Here is a 15,899-nt window from a genome sequence, read left to right on the forward strand (position 1 = left end):
CAAGATTTAAATACTTTATTTAACTCAAATACAACAGGAAAAACAAATGACATTTCACTCAATCAAGAAGGCTTTCATTACTGAGTTTGATCTGGAAACAATTCCATCATGAATCGTCTGTAGCTGCACCTAATGCAACCAAAACTCATGTTCTGATACCAGTCCATTCAAAGATAGAAAAAAAAAATCCATCAGTTGTCTCCTCAGGTGACTGTGACATCCTTTTGTGCTGGACAATCAGAGTCCCAAATCTGAATCCTCACACTTCAGGCTCCTTCTCCTTCTGCTCCAGATCATCCTCTGCTTCCGCTGACGTTTCTGTCAGCACTGGCTGCGCTCTCCTACGTTCTGCTTCTGTGACTGTCATTGGGTGCAAGGGGAAAAATCCTGCCAGCCCTACAAAAAGAAAGAGAGAGGAAGACATGACTTTAAATCCAAGTGAACTACAGCAGACGCATTGGCAATCTTTGAAACTTAAGCAAAATGATTAAAACAGTTGAGCAAAAAACAGGATTGGTTGAGCAGAAACAGTCATGAGGTGGACACATACCGAGCAGTTTGCAGACTGGCTTTGAAGGATGAGCTCCACAGCCGATCCAGTACTTGATCCGGTCATAGTTGAAGCTGACAAGTTTCTCATTGTGGATGTTTGGGAGGGGGTCGTAAGTACCCAGCTGCTCTATATATTTATTGTCTCTTGCTCTTTTGTTGAAAGCTGCAACAATACGATAAAATGGTCTATTAGCTTGTTTGTGGCCAGCAAGAGCCAGTCGGATGACGACATAACCCCCATGGTACTTCTTCAGCAGGAGTGAGGCTGTAGAAGGAAAAGAGAACAGGCATCAAAGAAGAGTTTGTAGCTGTTGTAACACAGTTTACTAATTTGGTTAGAGAAGGATAAATGCTATTACCAAGTTTTTTAAAGGCTCCGATTACAAAAAAACATATGATAAAACCTCAGGCTTCATATGGGCACTGAATAACCTTTACTTTGCAGCTGTCTAATTTACAAATTAACCTTATTCATACTCTTCATCTCTTTCAGAAAAGATACTTTTGTTAAAGAAGAATGGAAAAAAATGCATCTGCAGATTTTCTTGTTTATTTAGAGATATTTGCTCCATAAAAGTACAATACATTAATTTTTCAGTATTTAATGTAACTATAGTTGAGGCTCTTTCAATTGAAATCCTTTTTTAACATTTTACTTTCTCATGCTTCAGGGCTAACATTAATATCTAGCCTCTCTTCAGTATGACATACAGATCTGTACGTATGTATATGTATATATTTAGCTGAATATAAGAAAAATCTACTCCCGCAATTCAAGTCAAATCATCTCATGATCACCAGAAAATGCTGCTTCTTGGAGTTTTACCAGCACCTCTTCAAGATCGCTTGGTTAAACAAAAAAATCCACATATTTAATCTTAATAAGAGTAAAGACTTCTTACACCTCTTAAAGGTAAAGTGAGGACTATCTGGAAAAGCTTGGCCCAGTCTCAATGTTCACATTCACACACTGGCTGACTTTAAGGAGTGTCCCTGCTAAGTCCGTGAGGGCTTAGGGCTGTCCCACTGTAATACTGTTAAGTAAGTGAGCGCAGACTTTTTGAGCCCTTAAAAAACCCTCTTTCCAAAAGTGGCATGTTTGCAGACTTAGTGTGATAAAATTATACACAGTTCGCAGCAATGGAACGTGAAACATGGGGGTTCCCAGGGGAAGCCCCCAAACAAGGCACGGTAAATGAACACATAACACAGAATGTTTTTAAAAAAAGAGATCTGAACCACAATTGCAGAAACTGAAAGCAGTGCACTCAACCACTTTCCTGGAGATGTTAATTAAGTTTGTAAGGGCTCAGGGTTTTGGGGGGAGACGCTGATAATCAGCCCTAGGTTTTCTGCAGCATACAGACTCTGTTTGCCATGAGCACTGTTACTGTTGCAAGGACTCGACTTGTCAAAGTGTGCGTTTGTGATTATCCCATCTTGACCACTACCTTTCTTTGTACATGACAATTTTTATTGGATGCAAAGTGATGAGGTAATGTGTTTATTTATAGTTATACAGAACAACTGTTTAAAAGGGGACAACTAAAGCTGCGTTTCCACCAAGCAGTTCGGGTCGGTTTTGGGACAGTTTGGTACAGTTACGCCTGATCCCGTTTGTGTTTCCACAGCAAACTGTGCCCTCTCATGGTAGGCGGCGTGTAAGCCGGATGCCGGAAGCCGCAGCTTTTAAACAATAGCGTGACGCTGTAGCAGCTTACCCCGCGATTAAATCCAACAAAAAAGAAAAACGCGACACAGTAAACAAAGAGCACGGATGGAAGACATGCAGCATTTCGTCCTCTCTGTGATTGGCATGTAGCTCTTTGATACAAAGTGCAATCAAGCTTCATTTCAGAGAAGTCTGTGTGCGGCCAGGAGAAATGCAGCCGCTGTCGGGGTAAGTGACGATTCTTTTGACCAATCAACGGTCTGCAGTGTGGTGCTCCACCTTCCGAGAGCGGATCGGTTCAGTATGGCACCCATAGGAAAGGGTCCCAAAAAAGTAGGCCGGCGCGTCTTGGTTTTTAGGGATCCGTCCCGGGATAAGTCAGTGGAAACGCCGCCAAATGTGCGCCGTACCGAGACCATCCGAACCGGTCTGCTTGGTGGAAATGCGGCTTAACAAACTTTGTAAACTTAGGTTGTAGTGTGGCCTAGCGCAAAGAAGATGAGCAGACTTCTGTATAGTGTTACTCACAGCCCCTTGCTTTAAAACTTTTCTGTCAGGGATAGTGGATCATAATTCTGTCCTACCAGTGCTCATCTACCAACTCCAACCTCACCAAGCAGAGCAAATGTAGCCTCAATCTTCATTTTATTGGTAGACTCTTAAGTTTGAACATCCCACTGCAGTATAACTGCTAAATGTGTGTTATAATGCACATTATCAAAAACAGCTTCTCCCTCCTAAACTTTGCCAGCCTGCATAGCGTTGTCATATGGACTTTGCTGTAAATGGATTCCCTGAGTGGTCCATTGATATTGAGAAATAGAATTTAGAGATAACCTACTTTGGTGCTGATAATCTCATTTTAAATCATTGAATGTGAGCTCGCAAATATATAAAAGTGACACTTCAAAATCACTGACAAAATCCTCACAGGCAGGGCTTTACATTAACACCAACCAACCGGCCAAATGCGGGTGGATTTCGGCAGTGGCTGGTAACACCGCCGCTCCCACTGGCCACTTTGGCGGGTTGAATTTTATCTCAAACATGGAGCAGAGAGACAAGCAAAAAGATGACTCTGATGATGAAAGCTCTGAAATGTAATTTACCTCTCCTTCATTGTCATTCTCATGAAAAAAGAAATGATTTTCTGATTACAATCGTTAATAAATATTTAAGCAGACAGTGTCTCTTGCTGAGTTTTTATCAGTTCAATTAATCCCCTTTACCATTTTATTATAAGCAATAACAAACTACTATTTTAATTACTATGTCTTAATAGACTGCATATTTTCATTTGAAAGGAACACAATGTTACACACAACTTTATCAGAGCTGAATACCTGATTAAGGACCTGTGGATTTTAACATTGATGTAGTCTTGTTTTGAATGTTCATAGGGGTCATTTACATTTGAAGAGATTGTAAATCTTTTTTAAGTAAACTTTAGCATGTTATCATCGGCTTTAATCATATTGAACATAATTATCCAACAACAAATTGTGGCCAGTGAAAATACTGAGTGGCTAGTAACTCAAGGATACCACTAGCCACAGTGGCTGGTGAGCAAAAAAGTTAATGTCAAGCCCTGCTCACAGGTATACACCAAGTAGTGAGAATAAAAATTCTAACAATACAAACCCCCCCCCCCCCCGTCAAATAAAAATCTGAAAATACAGAAACTATTCGGTTTGGTTTGGTTTGACTGTCTTCGGCTACCGTATAAATATGGCGCGACAACATGGCTGGCTCCAAAGGAGGCGAGCAAAGAGGATCGGATCGTCAGCCAGGTTCAGGATAAGAAAACCCCCACAGTTGTTACTGCCAAAAGATAAGTGACCACCCAAAGCATACACTTGCAAGTGTAGTCAATTATGTGACACCTACATCAGTATATTCCTCGAAACCCGAACAGTTGTCAAGAGTTTTAAAAGCTGTATAAGCTCAAGTCACTATTTAGCATAAATTCAGTCAGTTACAGCTGTGAAGCTACTTGGTCTGGATGTTTCATTTATTTATATATTTTCAACTCTTCGAGCATCTCTTTTACAAGATAGATTAAGTAGCATCAACATGTAAACGTCTAGCAGACACATAAAGGTTATACTCACATAAGTGGACCATGTTGTTGGCTGGATTTCCCTGCAACAGACAAAATATCTGCTTAAACACAACTAGTATAAGAGGCTTTCTTTATAAACAACGCCAGAGGAAAGTCAAATACTGTCACACATCTACTTAAAACCTAGTAACCCTGACGATGTCTGCGTTAGTGTTGTTGAGCTGATGCTAACAGTACCTAGCATCTGTTTGATGCTTCGTGCGTTTCAAGTTTTGTAACGAAAAAATACCTGTACAGATGTTGAACAAAGCGAGGTAAGAATATCTACAGGTGTCCTCCCTTTACCCCCCTCGACAGGCTGTAGTTTCTAAGCGTAAAGTTTGGTATTTTCAACTGCAAAGGTAACGTGACATTTGTCAGTGCGCAGCCATGTTTAAACAGGAAGTTACGTAGTTAGTTGTGAAGGTGCCGTAGTGTTCACTCGGCTCCAGGTGGCGCTGTTGTATCGCTCTCTAATGTAGCTGGTGAAACTGAATGGTTCTTTGACTGAGTATTGCAAAAGAAAGTTTGAGCTTGGTGGTTAAAAAATTATGAAGCTACACACTGATTCACTTTTGCATATGCATAGCAACTTTAAAAATATAAAAGTGGAAAAAAAGTATTAAATCAAATTAACATTGTGCAGAATTTTTTTTCATTATATTATTACTTTTAGAAAGATGTGATAGAAATACACCAGAGACGGTGACATTACACTTTGAAGTGCAATACCACAAATAAAAGTCTTGAATCAAAGTAGAGGCATTAAAGATATTGAAAGATATCTAAAATGTTCTGTTTCAAAAAATATACTGGCATAAAGAATAACCAACTTGAGTTATACAATGACAATTTACAATAGTTTATGTGCATTACACACAGTGAAAAAAAATAGCACAATTAAGCACTTTAAAGTCATTATATTACTTACAACATTAAGTAAATGCACTTAAAGAAAATGAAAGGAATGAGCAATAATGTACAGATTCCACTGTGCAGCAGTTTTTTTTTCTTTTAACACTTTGATAATAGAAACCAGTGCCTGGACCTCTGTACATTCCAGTTTCTACTTTTAGTTCAGATAATTAGCATGACATGAGTACAACATCATTAGCGTGACGAAAATAATGACAAAGTTACAACTTTCATTTACATTGCTGAAATTCTAAACTATGTGGTCTGTCAGCAGATGTCATAAGTGCTCAGTCATTTATGTCCTCTTTATGATCTTCTCTCCACCCTTTGCTGTCTTTAATGTCTCTTCCACATGTGTGGTACATTCTACAAGAAATGCATTTAGTTCTAAATTAGTTTCATTGTTGGAACCAGCAGAAATCAAACAATGATTTCCTGCGAGTGTTCATGAATTCATCGTTCATCGCTGTCTCTGATGTCGTCCGAGTGCACTGAGATTTCTGCCCCCTGAGACCCCCTCCCCCCCTTCCTCAGTCCCTACAGTCTTGGAACATGGTGATTTCACACTCCTGTTCTGTCAAGCTTGTTTTTCTGTTTGTGTGTTTGTGTCTGTGTGTGTAAAAAAAACCACATGGTTTTCTGCGAGAAGAGGTCACTGAAGACTCACAAAAGAGATGGGCCCTTGTTTGAAATTCTGAAAATATCCCTCTGCCCCTGCATGACTCGTCATACATAAAACCAATTACAACTGCAAACAAATAAAAGAAACATAACATCAGGGTACTAAAACAAAACCTTTTTGTATGACTTATCAAACTTATTCAACCTATTTGTTTGAAATTCCCCAATAATTAATTACAATTCAATATGTATATATAATTTACAATATTAACATTTCATTTTATTATTTTGCTTTTTTGAAAGGGAAACGTGAAAAATACAAAAACCAAAATGCTTTAATAACTCAAAATAACAGTGAACATTTTCTTGACATACAACAAAAGCATTTGACTTATTATATTCGCACACTTACGCACAGCTTGAGCTGACACATGTAATAGAAATACTTTAACAAAATATAAAAACATTTGAAAACTTTTCACTTTGGTTTGTCACAAGAACGGTTAAAGCAACCAGCAGAATGTTTCATTGCTTCTTATCAAGCAGTACTGAAATTTCCAGAGTAAAACGTCATTAGTGAATTGACCACATTTTTTTCTGCAGAAAAATGTGAAAATGAATAGAGGCTTTACACAGTTAGGCAGCAAACAAAATGCATCTTACATGGTGAATCGGCAATGCGTGATTATCTGAACGGTGACATTGATTCAAGTTGTGGCTCACTCTCTCGTGAGGACCCCATGCTCTCTGGGATACCAAGACGAGTTGTTCCTCCTCTAATCATCTGTGACAGTTGGGTTAGGGACGCTCAGATGACCAGATATTTTACTTCAAGAAGAAAAAAAAAAGCAAACAGAGGCTGCTTTAAAAGAAAAGGGCTGCTCCAGACGTTGTAGTACGAGATGTCTGTATATAATTTGATTATGCAGAAGATGCCACTAATATCTTCTAAGCACCTCACACTACCTCTGTAAACTGAATTAGAGCAGCATTTGAAATCCTTTGAGGTCATGGGTTTATTAAGTATCATTAAATATATTTTCTGTTTTAGTCTTAATGTTGATTTTGGAGTCAGGGTTAGGATAGGTCTGCACTTTAAACACTACTTAGGTTAGAAATGTAAAACTGCTACTTTGCATGAATCAATTCTTTTCAGGTGTCTCTACAATTCTCAACACTGTTTGATCTGCTTTATTGAGGATTTTTCAGGCTCTTTATTAACACCAATCAGTTAGGAGCCAAGGTGGGAGGTGTCTTGGTCTATATGAACAATTGGACTCCCCAAACCCAAACAAACTGGAACAGTTTTTAAAATTATCTATGTAAAGCACAGCAAGTGGAAAGGTTTGGTTTGGGTTGGAGGCCTTATGAGATGCTCGTATTAAAAAAAAAATAGCCAAAATTGACATTCAGAGCGATTTCTTGGTTCAGTCACGATGTGTCACAACAATGTAAGCCACCAGTCCTCATAAAGTTCTTCATATTCCTTGAGGAAATCTGCCTAATCTGCCTAAAACTCCAAAAGCTAAAATTATTTTCTTCTCACAGTTGGTTATCTTTTCATCATCCTTTGTGTGAGTGAAATACCGGCCAAATATAAGTCTGCTGCATTGAGCTGTTTAGTTTTGCACTGATACTCAGAACCTACAGAGAAAAAACACTCCAGTTTTATAACATAACTACATAACTGAACTCTGCCTACTCTGAGGCTAAATCACAAGTCACAAGTTGTTGTTGTGTAAATGTTATGTGCTGGATTATTTCACGGCTGTGGGCAGTTTAAGTGTCCATTTTTTTCCAACAAGTATACAAGTAGGGAATAATGAATAGTGAGCAGGTGATTACGTGGAATAAAATCCTGACAGGGTGGGCTGCAGGACCCCAGAGTTGAGAGCGCTTGTCTCACCTATTAACATGAAAACGATTTTTCTATGCTGTTAAAAGAAAATAATCCTTATGAGTTGACGGCTGGTAGAGCTTCCATGACAAAATACCAGACTTCTTGTGATCAAATCAGCATTAAACTGAAACATTTAATTTATTTGCATTAGATGAAGAAAATGACAGCCTGTATGACGTTCTCCCCATAACTTTTCAGTTGGCATTTTTTACTCTGTTAAAGCTTAAACCATGTTGTTTGTGGATGCTTTATGTCTGTTTTCTTCACTTTGACATTTCTTTCACTCTGCTTCTTTTGTATTCAAACACCACCTGCTAATTTCTGAGACTTCTTGTCTCTTTTTTAAACTATTGACTCCTCTGCAATAATCAAGTAGCAACCAATTAAAAGTTCTGTGCTTTTTTAGTAAATTGAGAGCAATGGTGAAGCATCCTCGGTGTTGTTTCCAGTGCCGTCAGAAACGAATGCTTTTACCACAATGTCTTAAACTTTACACTTATTCAAATCCTTTTGATGTGTGATGTGATGTGAGACCTGATGGTCCTTGGTGTAACTCTTAATATTCAGAGTTATTTACCATTGTTCTGGGGTTTTAGCCAATCAGAAATGATAAACAAGAACTGAATAACTGCTCTATCACTGTTTTTCTGATACTTTGTATAAATAGAAATGCATACTTCACAGGAGGAGGGGAAAACTCCATCCCCTAAAAAATGATAAAATAAGATTGTTTTATATTATATAAATATCGCATTAGAACTGTTTTCAAATAATTTAACAGATGGGGTGGAAAGTCTTTTTACTGTTTGCCAAAACTGCATCTTTTCTTTTTATCCTTTCTCTTTGATTGTGCATAGAGCAGGAAAAGGAAAAAAGCAGACCTTTCGAGCAGTAGTTTTTCGTTTAAACTACTTGTGTATTTGTTTTTTTTCTCAGCCTGCACTTTGTGTATTTATTTTTACCAGATGGCAGTTTTATGAGGTTGTTGTTTTGATTTTTTTTTTTTTAAAGGAAAAGCGTATGCATAAGATTTTTTTTGCATGATTAGTCCAAATAATGGGTCTTTTCAATCACAGGCGCCGTGTGACTTGTAGTCTGTGAGTGCTTTGTGATGCCCCCTGGTTTTTCTAAGCATCTGTGTCCAGCTGGGGCGGAGGCAGACGTTATGGTTGCAGAGAGCACCTAATGGAAAGACGAGATTCAGTCACAGACGGGGGTCAAGTGATCTTCCTTCACTGGAAGGACCTTTCAGATGGTTGTGGTGAGACAAATTGCAGCAGCATGCAAAATGGAGGCATTACTTTTATCTTCATCAACAAAGAGACTTTTTCTTTTGCTGATGTTTTTTCTTCAGTTTGCTCTTCTCTTGCAACTTCTGATTAAAGCTAAGATGATCTATCTTCTTTGGAATTGAGAAGCATGTGGTTGTTTGCCTCAATCAACAAAGTAGTAAATGTTGTGGGTGATACACAACTCATTGCGTTAAACAAATATTTAAAGTTCTTATACTTTGAATAAAAACAGCTAAACGTATCAGTTTTAAAGTTTTAGTTATCAATTTATGAAAATATTGTTTATCATTCATATTAATATTACTCTGGCTATTTTCTCTGCACCAATAATACTAAATGAATATTGTAAACCAATCAGTTCCTTGAAATGGTCCAATGTTGTTCAAAAGCTTCTTCTTATTTTTAGGAATTAGTCAACTCTTAGAAGGCTTGGAGTGACAGTTCATGATGCAAGCCTTCAAATAATGGGATGAAGCTTCATTATTAAAAAAAAAAAAACAAGGCCTCAGGTTATTCCTCATCAACTCTAAACAGAATTAAAGCCATATTTAAATAAATGTAACTCCTCTTCAGTACCAAGGACTCTGAAAGATCTCTGGAATAACGGAAAAGAAGACCATGTTTGACTATCTATCTTGTTTCCATCTGATCAGTATGTAAGATAAAAAGCCTTACAAAAGATTTGAACACTTACCAAATCTCAAACAGCTACCTTAAATCCCTTACATTAACCAATGTTTGATAAGAACTTTCTGGAATAAATATCACTTTTCATCATTGTCTTTTAAGCACAGACCTTAGACTAACTTGAACTCATTGAGTCATTTTAACAAAGCCCATGAACCATATTTGACGCATGAAGAAAAAAATACTACATCAGAGGTAATGTGAATTAACAATCAAGACGAAATGCATGGATGATGCAACCACTATCTAAGAGTGAAGCCAAAACACCAAGAGCTCCCCCTGGTGACTAGCTGCAGTCTTGGTCCTAATTACTCTCGGAGCCTGCCCCCTTTACTATACAGGTGGAACATGGTTTCATGGTTTGATCATGTTCATTCTACAGAGAAGTTACTTTATTATTTTTTATGCTAAAAGCAGAATGTGGCAGGGTTTTCTTCGGTGGACGCCATATTGGAAAAGTTGACCGAACATGACTCAACTGCCAACCTAATAACAGACACAGAGGTGAATTTAGTGGCAGGCCTTTCATTTTTTTGCCAACAGCTGCAGCATTCCAGGTTTGCTGATGTAAAACACATAATGGTAATATCTTCTAAACTACTGAGTTATAGAGCCGCTCCCATGCAGTGCGTTTCAGTGGTGAATTGAACCATTCAGATTAAAATAGTTTTTATATCAGACTGTCAACACTGTTGTTTTTGCTGCACATATCAGCTTTTGTAAATGGGTTGGTACAGTTTTGAAGTCAAAATACCCCCACTTGAGGCACCACCATTGTGCAGCCAGTTTGTGCAGTAGAAAATCCATGTCGAGTTGGATAACATAAAAAGTGTAATTTCTTTTATCAGAAAGTCTAGTCTCTTCTTGGTTCTCTTTTCTGTCATACTACTTTTCCTTAAAAAGTCCACGTAAGAACGACAGCTGTCAATCATTGTGAAACGTGTAATAAAACCCACTTTTTAACGTAACTAACAAAAAATAAACTTTTAAGAAAAAGAGAACATGAACACAGTGAAGCCCAATACTAACACTTCAGAGAGGTGTATTAATTTATTTATTTATTTCCAGTTTCACCACAGCCCCTTTAGAATAAATGGAAGAGACAGAGCTTTTGACCTCTACTGTAGCCAGCCACCAGGGGGAGTAGTTATTGTGGCAACCTCACCTCAGGCAGAGAGAGATTACTTCGGTCTTTGTTTTACAGTCTATACTTGTATGAGGGACTTCCAGATCCAGCCTTACATGGACATGCAATGAACTGCAGGTTTTAGAAATTTCATATTAGCTTCATTTCTGTTTCTGATTCTTTCATTTGGTCCTATCAAACACACAAGTAAATAACTAAACAGAGGCCAATATGACCGTGTCCATTAATGCTGTACTTTGGTCTCATTTAATTAACCAGGGGATGGTCGTCATCCATATTTATATACAGTTAATAAGCAGTCTATGCTGTAAACTCTGTGTAGATCCGTGATTAACACTACAGCAGGTAATATCATTAGGAATGGGTTTTCACTTGGGAATACAGTTTCTTTTTTCTGTATAAAAGCATGTAATGGGTTTTGATTAGTTTTTGACCAATTTTCTGGTTTGAATTGATCTTAGTATTCAGATTTTAACATCATAACAGAACATTTAGTTACTACACTTTTTTAACTTGTGAAAGACAGTTTGAAAAAATGTTAAACTAATACATGAAGTAAATACATAGCCTGTCAACCACAAGCACAGGATACAAACAAGCTTTATTATTATCTATGAAGTAGGATAGTTCACACAGCCAAGACTATCTGGATGCTCTTTTAATCCAATTTGTTTCTTTGTGCTTACTCTGCATGTGGGTTTAGCACAGAGGGCTAAAATACATTTAATGTTTAAGCTACACATTGACCACTATACACTTGTTTTTTGTGACACATAATAGGATCTGACTTAAAAAAAACACTATTTGAGAATGGTAAGAGTTTACATTATGAGTCAAGGCAGACCAGGTAACTATAGCCGGTCAAAGGTAATTTGTGGCCACCCTCAGTCAGCACATCACATTGTGGTTTCTGCAGGACGGGGTCGTGACCTGCTTCCTGTGCTGTCACTCTCTCCAGACCTGTGCTGGCAGAGCTGAAGCTGCAGAGCCACGCTGGTAGGCTGTGTGAGAGGACAAGTGGATTTGGCATGCACATCAGAGCGTGATACCCAAGCATTTCGCTCCTATCACATGCCACACACACACTTGCGCAAGTACAACACACACAGGGGGCATTCTTGGTCGTGTAAAATGGATTGCAACACTGGCCACTGTAATGAAATGATGCCAGCAACCCACAGTATTCCTTTACAGCAAAATTCTCTAAATGCTTCAGTGTACTCTTGGTGTTCAGTGTTGTCACAGCATAAAAAACAAGCTGGAACACCTGTGGTCTTTCACATTGAAGGTAGGTTTCTTTGCATACAGAGAAAAATTTTCCTTGTGCTTAATTTATTGCAAAAACAGGTACCTATTTGGCAAACTGTAAGTAGATTTCTCTCTAATTTGACCATTAAAAATGATCTAATAAATAGAAAATTGCTTCTGGTTGTTTTCAAGTGAAACCTTTGAAGAGATTTGAAGCAGAGTGACAAATATCATGAGGCCAAATTCTCCCAAAATTCTTGTTCCCTGATTTAGTCGTACCCAGATTTAGTCTCACTTTCGTGCATGCTTCAGGGAAATCTTCTCATCTGTGATATTCTACTTTTAGGTGTTAGTGCAACCTGTTTGTCGAACACCCAGTAGCAACACAGACTTCCTCCTGCAATGCTGCCCCTCTCTTAGCAAACTGACATTAAACCACAAGCTGTCTTATCTTAGGGACATCGTAGGCGGCCATGACAAGTTACACACCATTTAAAATGTTGCATTATCTCCATGTGTTTGTACCGGTCTGATCATCAAAGACACAAGATCAGCGCTTGGCTGTGACATGGCGCCTTGTTTGTGCACAGCTCCGAGTAGCAGGCATGGCTTTTTAAACTCCGGATCAACGCCACCCCTACATAAACAAACGTTAAACAAACCACTCACGGAGTCAAAGTGTGATTTTGTGGGACGTTAAAACAGAGCGAGGTGTTTCGCTGGTTTTCCGTCGCGTTAAATAAGAGAGGACAGGTGAGCTCTGCTGTGAGGTGATAAGAGACTAAGGAGTACAGACAACAGGTTTCCTAAAGTATTGTGTGAAGAGGATAAAGGAGCACTGTTGCATCCCCTGACACACCAAAGATGCACCTGTCTCATGCTTTTTTGGTATTTTTCCTTGTTTTCTTCCGTGTTTGTTCTCTTCCCGGCTCCAATGTTTGAGATCATTCTCATTTTAAGATTCTGTTTTTATTGTCCACCGTCTTTATTGTCTTCCACATGTTCAAACAACACAAACACTTTTCTTTTTTTTCTCTTTACTTCCTCTTCCACATCTCTTGCTCGTACTGCTTGTGCCAAGCGAAGGTGTTATTGAGGATACACAGAATTCACACTCTAACCAGCACTGACAGGATGTCACCCACTCTGCCACAGATCAACCCCCCTCCCAGTCCGCATCCATCCCCCCTTTCCAGCACCCACCTGCACCCTTCCAGCTGAGTCTGCCTGCTCGTGTGATATCACCTGCTCAACTTGCTTTTCTCCACAGAGCTGATTTCTCTCTGATGGTGTTGCAACAAGAAGGCAACATCCACCATTGTTTCTCAGTCCCTGCCTGGCCTGATATGTCAGATTTGTCTCTCTCTCTTTTTTTTAAACCACACTTGAACCTTTTGTTCAGTTTTTCCTTGTCTGATTCTTCCTCCTCCATATGCCTCTTCTCCGTATGGAATGCAAAGAAAGCTGCCCTCACTGAGTGGCCTTTCGCTCTGTTTGATCATCACATGAGTTATGGATGTCTCCATGACTCATAAGTCAAACGCCAGACTCAGATGTCAACATAACACATGTTGTTTTCCTTATCCTTTACCACACAATGTGAGTACCACCAACCTCTATCACATCAGTGCCAGACAGGAACACACCACCAGAAAGAACCATTTTTACTTTTTTGTATGCGTCACATCCTGCAAGTTTTTAACATCTGAAAAATCTGTCTTAAGTTTTTGCAGTTATTTGGAGCAGCAGTATCTCTTAACACATTAGCTCCCATCTGTTGCTGCACATGCCTCTGGGAGTGACGGCAGACTTTGTGGGACTTGTGGTGTAGCCAGCAGTAAGCAACGGCTGACTTGGCAAAGACTTTCATTTGCATATCTTTTGCATATCTACAGTCTGACTTTCAACTGAGGAAGTATGGAGATTATTTTAAACTGTGATTAAATGCAGATTAAGATTAAGATTAAAGCTGCCGTTCATTTAAACTGTTGTTAGGTGAACACAAATAGGTTGTAGTGGTGCAGCCAATGTCTTTCTCTGTCCACGCGGACTTCCCCCTGAACACAGCTATGCCCACTGAAACACAAATGTGTCATCCTATTTGGATTCAAAGGGATACTGAAACATTTACATTCTGACTAATTTTTCTCAAATCAGAAAATGTTCAGATAATTAAAGAAGAGCTCATTTTTTTTTAGCATGGTCAAATGTAGGAATGAATACTGATGCAGTTTTACTGATACCAATGCCATTTTCCATCCCACTTAACGATCTGATTCTTAATTGATTCCCTTACCAATTTCTCCTGTACATCTTCTGTATATAAACAGTAGGCTTTACAGGTATTTGTGTCAAAAACATTTTTTTGAGTTTGTAACTAAAAAAATACATATAACTTAAATACATTATATAACTTAACACATTGGTATTTAATGGTAAATGGACTAGTACTGATATAGCCACTCAAAGCGCTTCACTATTCTAGTCTTATTCACCCATACACACCACATTCACACACTGATGGTAGATTTCCTGCCCATCCACACACCACTGACCAACAGTGGGAGCAATTTGGGGTTCATTGTCTTGCTCAAAGGCACTTAAGCATGTGACTCCAGGAGCTGGAATTAAACCCCTGACCTTCTGATTGAAAGGTGACTGCTCTACCACTGAGCCACAGCCGCTACTGTGTGTTGACAAATGTTTTTGGAGGTGTTGCCTTCTTGGCATGATATCACAGTATTGCACAAATTGTAATTTGCATGTTGATGTCCTTTTCAGTAAAGTAAAACCAAGCTTTCGATTGCTTCAATCTCTCCACCATTGTGTTGGAAATTCTGCTGATGACTAACAAGCATGGACGTGTGGCATGTCATGTGACGTTGGTGTAAGGTCCAGCCGCTCTGGCCTAATATAAAGAATGGACAAAGGAAACGTTGAGCATGGAGGTTTATGATGTTGATGGACTGAACCATTTCTAATTGATTATCAACAGGAACTGGTCATTGATATCCATCTCTAGTTAAATGTGAGGTCATAGAGTCTGTGAGTTAACAATGTTGAATGGTTCTGTCAAGTGTAGCTTCCACTAGCAGAGCTAGCACCACCAGTCTACTTCCACTAACCTGCACATACCTCCACTCACTGATGGACGTGATGCCATAACGAGTATTTTAATCCAGTCATACCCAAGAAGGAATATATCAAAAAATCAGTTACGATACCAGATACGATTAAAATGTTATCCATTTAAAATGAAAGTGGTAGCTATCATATCTGTGACATTTAAGCAAATAGAAATATGTGTACAATGAATTTGAATTAAGACAATAGAGATAACTAACAACCTATCCTTGTAAACTTATCTGCTTTTGTTTCTAGAATAATAATGTAAAAGAACACTGCCCATTGTAGGTCACAACTTTTTTTTCTTTTTTTTTTTTACATTTTTTGAAAAAAAAAATTACAATCATCAACATATAAAGTGGAAAAAACTATTTTTTTAACATTCTGTTTCATTGCAAAAAGAAAACAAAAAGCATACATTATAAATATAATATCTGAAACTAGTTGAACACAGTGGGTAATTTCTGTAACCAAGTATTGTTCTCTTTAAATGGTTTGCATTGGGCAGATTTTTGCATCAAGTCATCGCAAAACAAACAGGAAATCAATTATTTCTTTGGATTTTTTTTTTTCGGGGTATATGACTTAAAAAGAAACGTGTTGTGAGACGTCTTATCTTTGTGAAGTGTCACAACACA

At 38.4% G+C, this 15,899-nt stretch overlaps 1 protein-coding gene across 1 annotated transcript; it reads right to left on the reverse strand.

Moving 5' to 3' along the window:
* mrps16 (mitochondrial ribosomal protein S16) lies at nucleotides 1-4,762 on the reverse strand. The gene is made up of 4 exons (XM_074674969.1): nucleotides 4,576-4,762; nucleotides 4,336-4,366; nucleotides 551-817; nucleotides 1-396 (listed from the first exon to the last, which is right to left on the reverse strand). The coding sequence occupies exons 2-4, from the start codon at nucleotides 4,346-4,348 to the stop codon at nucleotides 260-262; spliced, it is 417 nt and encodes a 138-aa protein (XP_074531070.1). The 5' UTR covers nucleotides 4,349-4,366; nucleotides 4,576-4,762; the 3' UTR covers nucleotides 1-259.
* Nucleotides 4,763-15,899: the final 11,137 nt, after the last annotated feature.

This window comes from Halichoeres trimaculatus, unplaced genomic scaffold (assembly GCF_033239565.1).
Source record: "Halichoeres trimaculatus isolate MK-OKI-2021-1 unplaced genomic scaffold, fHalTri1.1 fHalTri1_scaffold_1, whole genome shotgun sequence".
NCBI lineage: Eukaryota > Metazoa > Chordata > Actinopteri > Labriformes > Labridae > Halichoeres > Halichoeres trimaculatus.

Bases quoted from the DNA above. Each gene is read 5' to 3' on its own strand.
- mrps16 (XM_074674969.1), bottom strand. The intron at 397-550 runs GTATGTGTCCAC...TTCTTTTTGTAG, and splicing joins GCCAGTCTGCAAACTGCTCG to GGCTGGCAGGATTTTTCCCC.